The sequence below is a fragment of the Anas acuta genome, chromosome Z, assembly GCF_963932015.1.
Source record: "Anas acuta chromosome Z, bAnaAcu1.1, whole genome shotgun sequence".
In the NCBI taxonomy this organism is placed as follows: domain Eukaryota; kingdom Metazoa; phylum Chordata; class Aves; order Anseriformes; family Anatidae; genus Anas; species Anas acuta.
In genome coordinates this window covers 32,242,724-32,258,521 of record NC_089017.1, presented here as the reverse complement: position 1 = coordinate 32,258,521, position 15,798 = coordinate 32,242,724, and the positions used below count along the sequence as shown (strand labels likewise).

The window sequence follows — 15,798 nt, the reverse complement described above, 5'->3', positions numbered from 1 at the left end:
TGGTTCTGTACTCTTTTTTATCTCATGATAGACACAATACCTCTCTGACAGTGAACCCATAGTGCTGAAAAACACGCCTTAGATTTTTGAGGTAATATACCCCAAAAACATCTCAGCTCCTGTCAGTAACTGTGCTTTGAAATAGCTCAAATGGGATTTCCACTTAGGAAGCTTTCTTTACACATTTTCTGCTGAAATATTTGCTCAGTGAAAGAGAGAGATAAGGGCTGTAGTTCAAACTGCTGCCACAACATCTGCTTAGAACATGAGAGGAAACATTTCTGAATAAAGAAGTGTCATGGTTTTATTGTACTTGATATTTGTAGCTACAGGATAATAAAAAGCTCGGAAAACTTTTTATTTCCAAGGATCAGAAACAAAGATGCAATATGGTTATCAATGTATTGAGAGGCTCTCTCTTAAGGTAAAGCAGCTGTAAGTACTTCTCCCCACCTGACCTCTTTTAGGCATTGTTATCCTTCAGTCCTCTGAGGAATATGCCTACTCCATGACTTGTGACATGGAAAAAGGTACAAGGTCCCTGCAAAAAAGCATGCAGAAGAGACAAGCATGTGTTAGTCACTTCTTTTCCTGCCCTACTTCCTGGTCACCCTTTCACTCCCAGACACTGCACTGCAAGATGTTTATCCCAAAAGGAAACTGAAGCTTGTATGTCACACTGTAGTCATTGGTCCTTGTGGTCTTTGGCTTATCTCAGCTGCAAAATCACAACTTGTGATTTTGCACATGTAGGTAATATGGTATTAGGCCTGTTCCTGCTGCATTTTCATCTCTTAGGGCATTTATGGAATTTGCATGCATTCAGGTTTTTTGAGTGCAATTAATTTTCATTGTTTAAGTTAATGCACAATCAATAGGAAGGAAGGCAAGAGATAAAGAAATGGTAAGAACATTCCATATATGGGGTTCAGCTTTTAGCTGAATAAATAAAAGGAATTATTTAAAAAGAATGGGTATGCATTTATGAAAGACATCAATAGGGCAAAAGAGGTTCTTTCTAGACTTCATTATTCTTGAATCTGGCCTTTGGTAAGTTCACTGATTTAAGGATACGACAGTATAAATAATTTAATCCTTCTTTTTCCATTTCTAAAACCTTCCATTTTGTTTCACTTGCTCACTGCTTGCTTTTAGCAATGATCCCTAGGTTCTGCTAGCTTCTTTTCTACTATAAGTTTTGTGTTAGCTTGTGTATGTTTACACATCATGAAAACTTTCAGCAGCCTTGTTGTATATTGTGTATTGTGTAATATATATACCGCTGATTATTTCTAATGCAAATATGTGAAACCTATACCTTCTACATATAATTGCTTTATTGTGCCCAGATGGAACATGGCTGTTTTTTTCCTGACATATCTTCCAGTGTCAAAACTAGACAGGCAGTTTTACATGCCATGTACTTCTTTGTGATATTTTCATCCTTTACTTCACTCGTCTTTGTACACATCCATGTTACAAATGAAGTATGATGCTAGGGAATTAAACAAAATGGAGACACAAGATTTCTGTATACTTGGGTAAGAAGCTGTGTGAGCAACTTCTTCTTTGCCCCTCAGGCAGATACTTTATTTGTGACTGAATCTCAAGGATCAACTGAGTTGCTGAGAATAAGTTTTGGCCTCACAGGCTTTGCTGCCTTCATGGAAGTTTCTGTGCTGTGGACTGCTGTCCACTAGCAAATAGTTTAAATTCCACATGGATTCTGCTTGATCTTCTGCTAGGTGGTAGTGATTTCTTATTTCTACTGACTTATTTTTCCTAGGAACTTTTTCTTCAGAAAGAAGGTGTAGATCAGAATCACTTTAGAATAATATTGCTTGAAACAAGTAGCTTTAGAATAAACACATTTTTATGTGTGATTTATTATCTTACAGAAAATAACCTGTCTAAATTTTATTACAAGATGGGAACATCCCAACGCTAAGTAGGCAACTCTATCTCTTTGGTTGCTATTGCACATTGTAACTTAATACAACCACTTAGATTGCATACAAAAGTATGTAGCAGCAGATAATTGAGCAATATATAACAATTTAAAGCTGCAAATAATTAATTTGCTGGTGGTCTCTGGGCCTAATTTGTGATTACATCAGGACTTTCAGATGAATTACTGTTTAATTTCATGTGAGTTATTGCATATATCATGAAAAAACAGAGCATGGGTTAAACATAGTACTTTACATGAGCAGAACGGTATACTATTCTATCACATACTTCCAGTGTGAATTCAAGCAACCCAGACAACATCTCCATACCTCGGTTTTGTAGTCTCTAAAACAGGCATAACCACACTGTGATAGGACTGTGAGCTTTGGTTCAGTCCTGTTTATAAAGCACTTTGAGATTCTTGGATGGGAAGTGTTCTATAAGTACAAAGAAGGGCAGAGTTCTAACTGTTCTGTTATAAAACCCTCGGCGTTTTTCTAATTTGCATGTCTTTTTGTTGATCATGCTGTGGGAAAAAAAAAAAAAAAAAAAAAAAAAAAAAAGGATACTAACTTACATTTTCAGTGCAATACAGTAACAGTTCTCCAAGTTCACAAAGGACTTCAAGCTCAAATTCTCAGATTAGAATGTAGACATCTAAGGTCATGTATTCAGAAAACATTTTTTTTCCTTGCAGTGAAAGAAGGAAATACCTTCCACATCCATACAACTCATTTTAGCAAATTAAATCTGTTCTGATTTCTGAAGCTATGTTCTAAATTTCACACATTCAATTTCTTCCAGATCACCACAGACCTGAGGCAGCGTTGCACAGACAGCCATACTGGAACCTCAGCCTCTGCACCTATGGCTGCAGGCATCATTGCACTGGCACTGGAAGCAAAGTAAGATCTGAGTTATACTCTGAAAAAAAAAATTAAAAAACAAACAAACAAACAAACAAAAAACATACAGATTGATCTTTCTCAGCACCTTTATCTAGGGATCTCAAAGTGCTTTAGAAACTCTGTTGTAGTAATTCGCAGTACCTTTCCAACAGCAGGAACGATCAGCATGCTCATTTCACATGCCAGAAAGCTAACACCATGCAAGCAATGGCAGACTACAAAGGGTGTTGAAATGGTGTTGAATGCAGGTAGTTTCCACTGAACGACCTTTAGTATCCTCACAATGCCTTACAGTACACTCACTCTGCTGTCCAGGTCCACTGTACTCTGCAGGCCCCTGTAGCTCACCTTCTGCATTCATCAGATTCCTTTAGCAGTGTCCATTCTTAAACAGCAAGGAAAGTATCATTGCTGTGCTAAACTACAAGGTGCATAAATTACTATCATAGGAAAATAAAAATTCTTTACCTCTGCATGCTGAAAAAAAGAAAAAAAAAAGTCTGTCTGTAAGATGTATCTTTATGTGCTTTATGGAAAAGCCAAGAGACTGGAGATTTATCAGGTAGAAATCTCAAAATCTCTATATTTCAAAACCTTTTGTGCTATTGGGACTCCCCTGGATAATATTTCCAGGTCTCAGGTGTAATGTTCCACCACAAATCATGCTTGAAATCAAATGGTTCTAAGTGCCATGAGACTGATTCTATTAAATTCTAAGGAAAAACAGTTTCTTTTGCGGGCAATCAGTTCCTTTCAAAGCAGTAAAAAATACGAGTACAGTGGTCATTTCAAATTACATGTAATTCGTAGCAGCAGGATTATGTTTCCATTTTTAATGTTGCTTTTTGGAAAAAACCATGGGCCAATACTCAGCACGGAATACTTTTGCACTGTTGAGTTATAGTCATGAAAATAAGAGTTTGTAATTGAAAACCTGATATAATCTTTAGTGTAGCACTTGTATCATTATAATTAGATTTTCTTAATTCAATTGTTAGAAATAAAGCTATTTTGAAAAGTCAACATTATGTTATTAATTCAGAAAAACAAAACAAACAAACAAAAAAACAATATTATTTTCAATCTCTTCCTATTCTGTTTTAAAATCCTTATTATTTTTTCTAAACAATCTGCACGTGCATTTAAAATTGCATGCATGAAAAATCCATTCTGCTGAAAGTTTTTATAATTACTTCTTAACAAATGAACATTCCTTGTAATTCTCAATTTGTATTTTACATGATATTTTGTGTGCATTTTCTAACAAATCATCGTTGTAATTGAAAGTCTCAAGGAATTATAGTATGTAATACCTAAAATTGAGCTATTTTTTGTTATGGAACACACACTGAGAAGCTTGCACTTTGCACTACTTTTTTCTATAGAATGCGTACTTTGGTGATGATATCAAAGAGAAATCCATGTTACCCTCTATGGACCATAGTCTTTCTTTTTCCCGAGTTAGTAATTGCTATGAGAACAGGTACATTACGAACAAAGGCAAGAATGTATAGTGGTTTCATGTGTGGTGATGAAGACAAAATGTGCCAGTGAATGAAAATCCTAGTCACTTTTTGTATTTGGTGCATGGTGCTAATGAGAATCAGGGTGAAAATGTGTTTTGCCTTCTTTCAGATTCCTATTTCCAAATCTTAGCCTGTGTATTTGACTAAATGCAAGGGATATATATTAATAATATAATAAAATGTATAAATCTAGTTTCTACATTTGTGGAAAATTCACTAACTTTCTCTCACATGAGTACTTAACAACTAACTTTTTAAAATGCAAAAGTAAGAAGTGAAAAAAAAAAGGGGGGGGCGGGGACAGGGAGAAGTAGGGGGCAGGGGCAGGGGTGCTGTTTATTTCCAGTTTTCATTATATTTTCTCCCATAAAATAAACTGAATTCATGTCTAGGAGTGGGGGAACATTTAGTTTTGTGAAGCTATAGATTGTGAAATAATGCCTTTATTACCGCAAGAAGATCATGTCATAATATATTCAGTTTTAATGTCTGGGATTTGTTTCTATGAAATCTACACAGAGAATTTTAAGCAGTTTCTGAATGCTGATTTTTATTTATTTCTCTGATCTTAAGATTAGGGTTGTATTTCTCTCCTCTGATATCTGCAGATTTAGGTGATTCTAAGTAAATGCTAGGAACTGGTGGAAAAAAAAATAAAGGAAAATATGGAAAAAGAATTTCCAAATCCATTTTAAGCATTTTCTCCAATATTTTTTAAATATGTACCAAGGAAAGGGCACATGATACTGTAGCTTAGCATAAGGGCTTACTGGGACTCGTCTGCATATAGATAACTTTCATTTACATAGCTTCTTCCTCAAATTCCATATTAGAGCCTGTGTTAAAAGCACAAGTGTTTCTATGAGATTTTTTAAAAAAGATTAGTTGAAAAGGGGTTTTGCAAGGTTAATTATGCTCTTCATACAGCAAGCTGTTCAAAAATTGGAGCACTTAGTTCTGAACACTTCTTGAATATGTCTGTAATAATGTATAGTTTTATTCCATTTTGTGCTGGAAAACACCACAAACTATATTTTTAAGCCTACGAGGTCGTTTTTTTCCCAGAAGCCAAGTTTTATTCCTCAGAGACGTCAGGAGTCAACTAGAGCACTAGTCTGGCCTCGATATGAGCAAGATCAGCCAAGAAGTTGCTTCAGCTCACACGCAAAGTATATTAAACCAATGGAAAATGAGCAAGGCAGATTTCTGCTCCAACCTGCCACTTGCTTTCTTTGATAAGCCCCATATGGAAGTATTGGCAAATAGCTGATGGAGGACTTCTTACCTGCTTACTGATCTGAACAATCCACGTGGTTGGCTTTTCCAACTGAAATCTGCTCCTGAGATCCTGGCAACAAACGGTTTTGGGAGGGTGGCCTGCTTATTTATGAATTGCATTGTTGGTCCAGTATTCGAGTATCAAGTGGCACGTTTTCATGCAGGAACCAGAAAAGTATAACTGAATTTGAGAGTGTTTGCTTGGAATCCTCAAGGTCATAATGCAGAAACTCGGGTATGCAGTAACTGTCACACAAAGAAAGTTCTCTCTTAATCCTTATATTCTATGATTTTCTTATGTTTCTCTACAGTTTTCTTATGGCATTTCTTTTATCTTATCAATTTCCAGTGTTTCTAGTATCCTGTTCAGGCTCAACGAATAAGTGCTTACTTTTATATTGCAATTCCTAGTCAGTATGTAAAGCTGATTTTTTCTAGTAGTAAATGAGCAATTAGGGGTGTAAAGCATAACAGATTTAGTCAGCAGTGGTAGCAATCTTATTACTAAAGATTACCTGGACAGGCTGGAGTATTGGGCCCCTGTGAACTGCGTGTGTTTCAACAAAGCCAAGTGCAAAGTGCTGCACCTGTGTTGGGGCAGTCCCAGACATAAGCACAGACCAAGAGAAGAACTCATTGGGAGCAGACCTTCAGAGAAGGACTTGAGGGTTCTAGTGGACAAAAAGCTCAACGTGAGCCAGAAGTCAAGCATCCTGGTCTGCATCCTGAGCTGCTTCAACAGAGGCGTGATTAGCAGGTTGATGGAGGTGATTGTCACCCTCTACTCTGCCCTCATGAGGTCCCAGCTGGAGTGCTGTGTCCAGGTTTGGGGCCCCCAACACAAGAAAGATGTGGACCTGTTAGAGTGGGTCCAGGGGAGGGCTACAAAGATGATCAGAGAGCTGGAGCACCTCTCCTATGAATAAAGACTGAGACAGCTGGACATGTTCAGCCTTGGGAAGACAAGGCTCTGGGGACTGAGGTCTTTCAATACTTACAGGGGTCTTATAAAAAGGATGGAGAGACACTTTACTTGGGTAGATAATGACAGGACAAGGGGGAATGGTCTTAAACTAAAAGAGGGGAGATTTAAATTAAATGTTAGGAAGAAATTCTTCACTCAGAGGGTGGTGAGGCACTGGAACAGGTTGCCAAAAGAAACTGTGGATGCCCCATCCCCGGAGTGTTGGATGGGGCCAGGCTGGATGGGGCCCTGGGCAACCTGATCTTGTGGGTGTCATCCATGTCCATGGCAGAGGGGTTGGAACTAGATGATCTTTAAGGTCCCTTCCAACCAAAGCCATTCTTTGATTTTATGATTCTATGATCCTATGATATAAACTATTTGTGTTGCATAGTACCATCTACTGTTGATATCAGAATTAGTCTCTCACTGAAGAAAGGTCTGAATTTGAGATTTAATATGACACATTGATTCCAGTGGGGATTGTGCCATGGTCCTGTGGAAAAGCCAAATAATAATAATAAAAAAATATATGTAGTTTCAGCACTGCTAAAAAACAAACCATTATACATGTCCAAGTAAACTGAATGTACCACTGGCTAAAAGCCAATACATGTTTTCTGGTACGTGATAAATAAACTGCAGTTATGTGAGTAAGAAATTGCACCTGAAATGCAAGTATTAATCTGCTACATTTTCTCAGTGGCATAGATCTGGAGAGATTCTGTGCCTTCTCCCATTGTTCTCTTCATATAACCTATATATTTTATTTGTCTTTAGTTATGTGAAGCTAAGGCTAGAACAAGGCAGGGTTGGTAAAAGATAAAGATTTTCAGTGAATTGATACCACTGATTAATTCAGGGAAGTGACACTGCACTTCATTCTTCTGAAAGTAAGGTAAAACTGAGTGTAATCACTAAGATGAAAAGAAAATGGAGTTCACATTGCAGCATTCAGGAGTGCCAGAGAAAGAGACTTTGGATTTCTGACAACTGATCAGATACTTGCAGTACTTCCCATATTCATTAATTTTCTTTCAGACCACATCAGCAAAGGAGAAAAGCAATATAATGTCTCGAGAAGGCAGTTCTGGGTAGATCAAACATGTTTCTGTGTCATCAAAGCTATGAGGACTTTGTTCATAACTATAGTCAGAGGCTAAAGGTGATTCTGACAGTTGAGGCGAACTGTAGAAGTACTGTCAAGTGACCTGTATGTAGGATTCCCATGTAAGAGAAGAAGAAGTTATCATTTAAGTCCATCAGCCTTAGCTTCTTTGACTAACTGACTATTATAAAAGGGAATGTTTGAGTGTGTAAGTTAGAAATCTTTTTGTGAATCTTTGCTTTTTTGGAGTAAATGTAAAGTAATGCTCTTAATAGCGAAGTATTTGAAAAATGTAAACTAAAATAAATGCTGTGGTTAGAACCTGTGTTTCTCTTGAGCTTTAACCACATGTGCCACTTCTGCAATTCTAGTTATTATGTAGAGGTTGAATTGGAAGCATTTTCCTGAGTTCAGGTTGCCCGGAGTTTGCCATTTTAAGGCCCTGTTTTCAGTTACGTATAACTTTGCCAAAGAATAATTGTTTGGTCTGAATTTTTCCGTGTAACTTTCTTTAGAAAAAGTTTTAAGAAAATTCCATCCAGACATTTCTCAAACTGAGTCAATGTTAAAGCAAAAGTGTTTGTGATTGTTTTTAAATTTTTCATTGAGTTCCACTGTCTACACTTTGCAGCGACAGCTAGAAATAGACCAAGTGGATAGCCATTGTTCTGGTGCCAAGGCAATGCCTTTTGCTTTTATAAGCTTTTGAAAAATCTCAGTTGGCATGCTCTCTGTTTTAAGAGTTTGGCAGTTCTGTTCCCTGTAGTTTCTTGTTTCGCTAAGTGTTCCCCAGCCTCAGCTTAGGGTTGTCTCTGAAGTTGCTCTTCAGGCTGCTACTGGCCATCCAGATACTGATCCTGAGAGCAGGGAGCCCTTCTGTTTTTCCCTGCCTGTGTCCTTACAGCAAAAGGAAAACATGGAAGATGGAAGAAGAACAGGTTTGCTAGATTACAGTCCTAAGACTGCAGTCTTAAGAGATTTCTTCTCAGAAAGTGATTATTATCAACCTTACAGTTGGCCATTGGTTGTTTTCTAGTTAGCACTTTTCTCTGTCTGGTAGAAATGTGATACTTTCTGAAACTGTGAAGATGCTGCACTAATAGCAAGTGAATGTTATAAAGCCAGACATAAACAGATAAAGATGATCTTGTGAAGTCAAATGCCCCTACTTTGAAAATATCTCCAAAAAAGCTTTAGCTTTAAATGGAAACCTTCTCATGTAGGACTTGGGAGCATGAGATATTTAAGTTTATTATATTTAATATATTTAAAATTACTGAAGATTGTTGTTGAAATGGATAGATCCGGTGTGTCTTTCAACAATAAAATTTGGCAAATGTCAGGACACTTCAGAATGCAGTTGGTTTAAATTATGTGTTTTTAATGACTTTTAGTCAGCATTTAGTTTTCAGACATGCTCTGTTCTTCTTTGTCCAGTGCTTAAGTTAAGGTATTGATGGAAAAAGAGGAGGAATATGACATTTAGTGTAAGGGGCTACTGACAGCAATTTTGACCCTGAAAAGGCATTTCCCAAAATTTCAGTAACTGCGCATTGCTTTATACAGAGATCTGTTGTGTATGCCAGGCATATGTGTATTTTAAGGGAGTCTCATCTTTAGTCAGCTTGAATTTGTTCTGGCTTTCTTTCAAAGGGATTTCATTGGATGAAACTAAATGTGAATCAGAAATTAGTAGGAGAAATTATAAATATTTGATAGGCCATTCTGATACCCAGAAAGCAGCTGTAAGCAGAGAAGTGACAGCTAACTTCACAGCAACCAAGTAAAAGAAAGTTTTGTTTGATATACTAATTCAATGAATGTTGATTTACCAGGTCAGATAAGGAAAAGACCACTAGAGCAGAAAATTTATATATATATATTTACAGGGAAAGAGCTACATGCTGATCAGCAAACACATGAAACACCTTTTCTCTTCTAGCAGACACTTAATGGAATTATTTAGAGCCCCTGGAAGTGTCAGACATGTCCAAAGCATGCATTTTGTGTGTCCTGTGTATGTGCAACTGGATTGTTAAAACTGAGCTCCACGTTTTTTATCTTCCAATTTTCAGGAATTAAATGGTTATGGTGTACACCATTTAGACACCTAAGCACAAGATAAGCACCACAATTAGAGGCAGTCTTCATGTCTCATTCATCCATCTTAAAATTCTGTGTTGTAGCTGGCATCTTCACACTCACACTTTGTGTGACCTGGGAAAGAGGAATGATTCCCATTACCACAGCTAATATTCCTGTCCAAGGTGCTATAAATAGAAGTCATTAGGACAGGTAATAGGGTTGTAGATATCATGGGAAAATTTGGCTGATTTTTAAGTAATGGGAATGTGTGAATAAACCAGGAAAGTATTTCTTATGTTTTGTTTATAGATTTATCATAAGGCCCTTAAGGCTGGCATTATGCAAATATCCATGATGAAAATTATTTCCTACTGATTTCCTACAAGATGTCTAGGGCACAGAGACTCATTTTTGGGTGGTTTATAGCAGTAATTACCTATGTCTGTTCTGTCATAGCGAAGATTTCCAAAAAAGGTTATTTGATACCTATGAACTGAAAGATGATCATTTTTCTTAATCCACCCCATGATACATTGTTTTTGTTTGTTTGTTTGTTTGTTTTCCTTGATTCTTTGGAAATAATAATGATTAAAATAAATGTATTGTACTCTTCCAACAATTCACCTAAGCCTCTGCTCTTTTGGCAAGAAATATCTTATCTGGATGGGACACCTGTGTCACATTCAAAATTCAGGTTATTAAGATGATACAGCAATCGTTATTCATCTTGCTAACCCTATCATATTGCTAAAAAGGCAAACAGCATCTTCACCTAATTTCTATCAGCATTATATCGAGTGATATTTTTACTAATTGCTCTCTTGCACAAATTATTTATTCTGAATTGTTATTTTTGGCACTGTGTCATTATGCAAAAAAGATAGAACCTGGATATTTTACTTTTTCCAAGATTTTGTCACTAGGGAGACTACTTTTGGAATGAAGAAATCAAATTTGTCTAAAAATGATGACCTACTATTTGTAAGCAGTCTGAATAGGATATTTGTTCCTGTTTAAAGATACAGTTAAATCTCAAATGAATATTACTGTAATATAATGTGATTATATTACATTATACTGTCCTGTTTTATAGTGTCCTGTTTCATTTGTTTCCATTTGCCTTGTTTTATAAACATTTTGAGAAGCTTGAAAGAAAAGGGCTGTACCTTAGAGTATAAATAGTCGGTTAAGGACACAACATTCATTATTTTTTGGCTGCTGTACAAGTACTTTTGTGTGTAATTGTTCTCACTTCTGCTTATTCTGGTTTGATTTTGAGTATTGTCTGGTATGTGTAATCCCAAGGCAATTTCAGATGAGACAAGATTTTATTTTTTTTTCTGGAAGGAAATACACCAGTTTTTGAAATCAGTCCACTATCAAGCAGAGTTAGTACTGTTCTCTTTCATGCATTTGTTCATTTCAAGATATTTAGTCATTAATTCTTATGAAATAAATCAAGTGGTAAATCTATTAACATCCGTGACATATTGTCTGGATCTGGGGCCCACGTGGCCAGCAAACAACTGTTTACTCACTTATCTTCAATTTTTGAAAAATCTGTGATTTTTCCAGATGCTTCAAAATTGGCTGCTAGACTGTCTTGTCTAAAAAATAAAATAAAATAAAATAAAATAAAATAAAATAAAATAATCCCTCTTCTTTCTCCAAATGAACTGCTATTTTGACATCATTCCAATTTCTTTCTTCCTTTTTCTTTTTGTTGAAGTTTCTGAAAAAAAAAAAAAAGGTCAAACAATTGCAGACCTATTTTGTTTCAAATGAGGTGTCTATTGTAGAGAAAAAATTTCTAACTGGTAATAGCTCAATTTTTAGTATAGTGAAGGTTCTGTAGTATGTTACAGAAATTGATTTGAATATTCTTCTTATGCTGTTAAATCTCTTTGATATACATATGCCCAAAATGTCATTCACTGAGAAGAAAACATAAAATTGTATGACTTTTACAGTAATCAAATTATGTGGAAGTTGTACAACAGACAGACTGATTTGGCTATGTATCTTACTGTGTCCTGGAAGTTGGAACTTTGGTCACAGGTTTTCTGCCACAGAAAATGTTACATAACTTTTTATGGTTACGTGATTATGTAGATGCAACAGTGGATGGCTCAGTTTTTGAGATTTTCCATGATTTATGTTTTTAAAAGGAAACCATAATTTTAAGATATAATCTCATTTTCTGACTGAGCAAGCAACTCCAATTTATGGAAGGTTAATATCATCAAGTGAAGTCCACTGTAGACTCAAATTGTTTGAAGATAGATGGATACACCATCACTAGCTTCACTATTCCTCTTTAAATAATCAGCTGAGGGTGCTCTATCTCCTTTTAAAGTTGAGAGCAGTATTTTAGTGCCTTATTTTTCACCAGTAGCATGGACAGTTTGCTTTATGGAAAAACAGATTGTTTAGATTCCAGATTATAAAGAATGCAGCTCGTGGGATTCCTGGAGGTCTTCCTGACAGCCTGAAACATGTTTTTCTAAGACTTTACACAGCCTCCTAGTGAAATTCCTGAGCTGGTACAAAATCATATTGATTCTTTTTCTTGAAGCATGTTACGTGACTGTCCAAGCATACCCTATCTTACAAGCCCTGAATGCTCATTACATTCCATGACTCTTTTTTCTTTGCATTCATTCTTACCAGTTCAGCTGAATAAACAACTACATCCATCTAGTCCAACTGTCTATCGTGAGAAATTCTACTTAAAAAAAAAATAAAAAAAAAATGCATCTGTGAGCATATTAATGTTTTAGTGAATGCATCAGCTGTTCTTAAAAACAACAGAATAATTTAAGCACAGGAATACACTTGTGTCCTGTATAACTAAATAAATAAATAAATAACAGAGAACTTAAATGATGATGAATTAATACAGCTTTGAAGAAATTACAGAAAAATCTGTCTACAGTCAATAAGAGATTCACTTAAAAATGATCATCCATCTTTAGATTATTCCACCTCTTTCTTCTTTTAATAGCAAGCATAAAAATGACTTTCTGTGTTGACTCTAGAAAAATACTGTGGTATCCCTGCTGTAAGCAGAAAGATGCTGGATTACATCAGCATACCCATGGTTTACACATACACAATGGGAAATGTCCTGTAATAGGATTTTGTGCCTGTCTTTGAATTATTCCTTACAACTTTGAATAAAAGAATTTTCACATTTTTAGGCAATTTCAACTTGTTTTCAGGTTTATGAATTATAAGACTGTTGGAACTTAGAATGTGTAAGAATGAGTTCTATGTGAGTGAATGGCCTTCACATCCCAGGTTTTTATCTATTATACAGAGTTATGGACCATGGTTCTGAAAGGTAATTGATTTTCATTTTCAGTAGTTCTACCCAGAATGGTGAACTCTCAGTAGTTAGTACATACCAATATATGTCTGTATGTGGATAGGATAGGCGCTAGCTTTTCTATAGACAAGTATGCTGCAGGTTTGCAATAACTTGTGTTTCCCTACTACCTTCTGCTAAAGGTACAGCTTGTTGAAGCTGAAATATATCACCTGAAAACCTAAATCGATGCAGTTTGGTTGAAAATTAAGTACACATTTTTTAATAGATTATCACATGTATTCACTGATTGCTTCTTAATAGCTTGAGTTCAGCTCACATGATAAGCAGGTTTCTACTTCTATAGTTAAGTGCCATACTGCATTGATTACTCAAGTATTTTGAAAAGAGTATTATTTTGAGATAACAAGTACTGGAATATGTGAAACACTGTGAATGGTATGACAACCCACACAACATTTATTTATGTACCTCAGATGGAGAGTTGAGTGAGATTTTTCTGTGTATTTCAATACAGAACAATCAAATATTTCTGCATATTTGTTGTTACTCTGTCTGCTTTCTGAAGAAATCTGTCTTTGAAATTTCTAGGAATTCAACTATGTGTTGGTATAAAAATATATGGTAACTCCATGTGATAGGAATGTCCTACCTACCCCAAAAAGTGACCCACTCACCATCTCTCATGGGTTGAGCTTTCCGACAGTCATTTGACCATTCCTTTTTTCTAGCCTCTACCTGCAAGTGCAAGCAGAGCACAAGTGTTCCTCATCAAGCCTTAAATATAAATGCTGAGAATAAGTCACTTGTCTGCCAGGCCAGGTTACTTCTTGGTCAGAGAAACGTAGAGCATGTGTTAAGGAACTGAGGTTTCACAGGTTTTTAATGACTGCCTAGTGCTGGACTTTGTAGACAGCCGGTACTGGGTCTTCACCAGAATTTCATTCTGGTTTGTCTTCATTATTACAACTGAATGGAGTTCTGCCAATGAGTAAGGGTAAATAATAATTCTCTGAGAATGATACTTGACTAGTATTCTGTCCTACAGTACTTTCTCTCTCTTCGTTACTTAATTACTCACTTTTTCATTCTCTCCACGTAACCATGTTTTTAAATGGAATACTATTCTTATTATGTCTGAGACAAAAACAGAAATGAGAAGAAATAAAAAATACCCCTATGATGCCCATGCTCTTTTAAATGATCTCCTAAGATAAGAAATATTCCATGGGGTGTATCTAAAAGCAACAAGAACACTACATTCCCTATAGATTTCTTACAAGATAAATGGATATTAGATAAATGGATATTAGTTTCATAATAAGAATGCAAATGGCATCTTCTTTCACCATTGCAGTGGTCAGGTTATTAGAAGCGTGTAAAAAGAATACAACTCTGTGTCATCAGGTACTTGCTCTATAAGTATTTAGAGACTGTGCTGTTTGTTTGGTCATCTTTGAAGAGTACCCAAGGAGCCTTGCTGAGGCTCCTTGTACCCAAGGCCAGGCAAATAACAAATGAACAATCAAATGAACAGTCAAATGAATAACTACAGAGCATGTGAAATAGTTTCAGTCAGAGCTGCAAGTCTAAGGAAACTGACAGCTTGAGCACACAGTTATTAAGATTTAGTAAAGCTTTTCAGTGAGCCAACATAACAACGTACAGTGGTGGTTGGCGGTCATACAAATTAAGTCTGGGTGAAATGTACTCCATCATCTTCCCTTACTTAGCAAAACACTAGAAGTCTGTGCAATGGAGTATCATATATCTTTATAGTCTGCTTCATGGAAGCCTCCTAGCTGTATAAATAATTTCATGTAGTAATTCAGTAAGATTAGGAAATGCTATTTTGAATGGAGAAAAGGAGAGCAGGGAAGAGAAGTGAGGGTTGTTTTGGTTTTGGATATTTTTTAGCTTTTGTGACTCATATTCCTCCATTTTAATAAAATATATCTAATCTGTGACTTTATGTTTTCCCTTTTTTCTAGTCCATTTCTGACATGGAGAGACATACAGCATATTATTGTCAGGACTTCTCGTGCAGGACATCTGAATGCTAACGACTGGAAAACCAATGCAGCTGGGTATAAGGGTGAGAACTTTCTTGTTTGCCATCAGAGACAACATCTTATTTGGCGTTTATGAAGAACAAACAATTTCAAGTAATTTGTTGTGTTGTACATAGCTTTCAGACTTTACAGGCTTAAGCTTAGGCGTACTGTCTTCTTTTTATAAAGGAAAGCTCTTAAAATTACTAAAATAAAAAATGGCAGCTACAAAATGCATTGGCCAGATCCTATTTGTCCCTTTCAGCCCTATTTTGTGCACTGCTAAGAGAAAATCTAGTAAATCAGGTGTTTTAAAATTTTTTCTCATATAGACTGCATTCTGATAAAATAAAGTGAAGCTACAGAAGTTACTGGATGCAGACCGTGTTCTCATTTAAGAATGTTTACAATTTTAAAACGGCAGAATAACATTAAATGATCTGATAAAAATGGTGAAACACTATTTTTAAGTTTCTGATTTATATTATTCACTCTACATTCTTTATATTTAAAATTTTACCTGATTTAGGATAATATCAAATGCAGAACTATTAGTATTTGTAACTGGAGAAAAATCATACTCAATCACAGCATCATAGA

The 15,798-nt window shown here is 35.8% G+C and overlaps 1 protein-coding gene across 2 annotated transcripts in view; it reads left to right on the top strand.

Annotated features, from left to right (window-relative positions):
* PCSK5 (proprotein convertase subtilisin/kexin type 5) overlaps positions 1 to 15,798 on the top strand; it is a 255,418-nt gene that overhangs the window by 138,022 nt on the left and 101,598 nt on the right. For both annotated transcript variants that reach the window (XM_068667577.1, XM_068667578.1), the window contains exons 9-10: positions 2,755 to 2,855; positions 15,139 to 15,242. In XM_068667577.1, the coding sequence (XP_068523678.1) occupies positions 2,755 to 2,855; positions 15,139 to 15,242 (205 nt within the window). The remainder of the gene's footprint in view (positions 1 to 2,754; positions 2,856 to 15,138; positions 15,243 to 15,798) is intronic.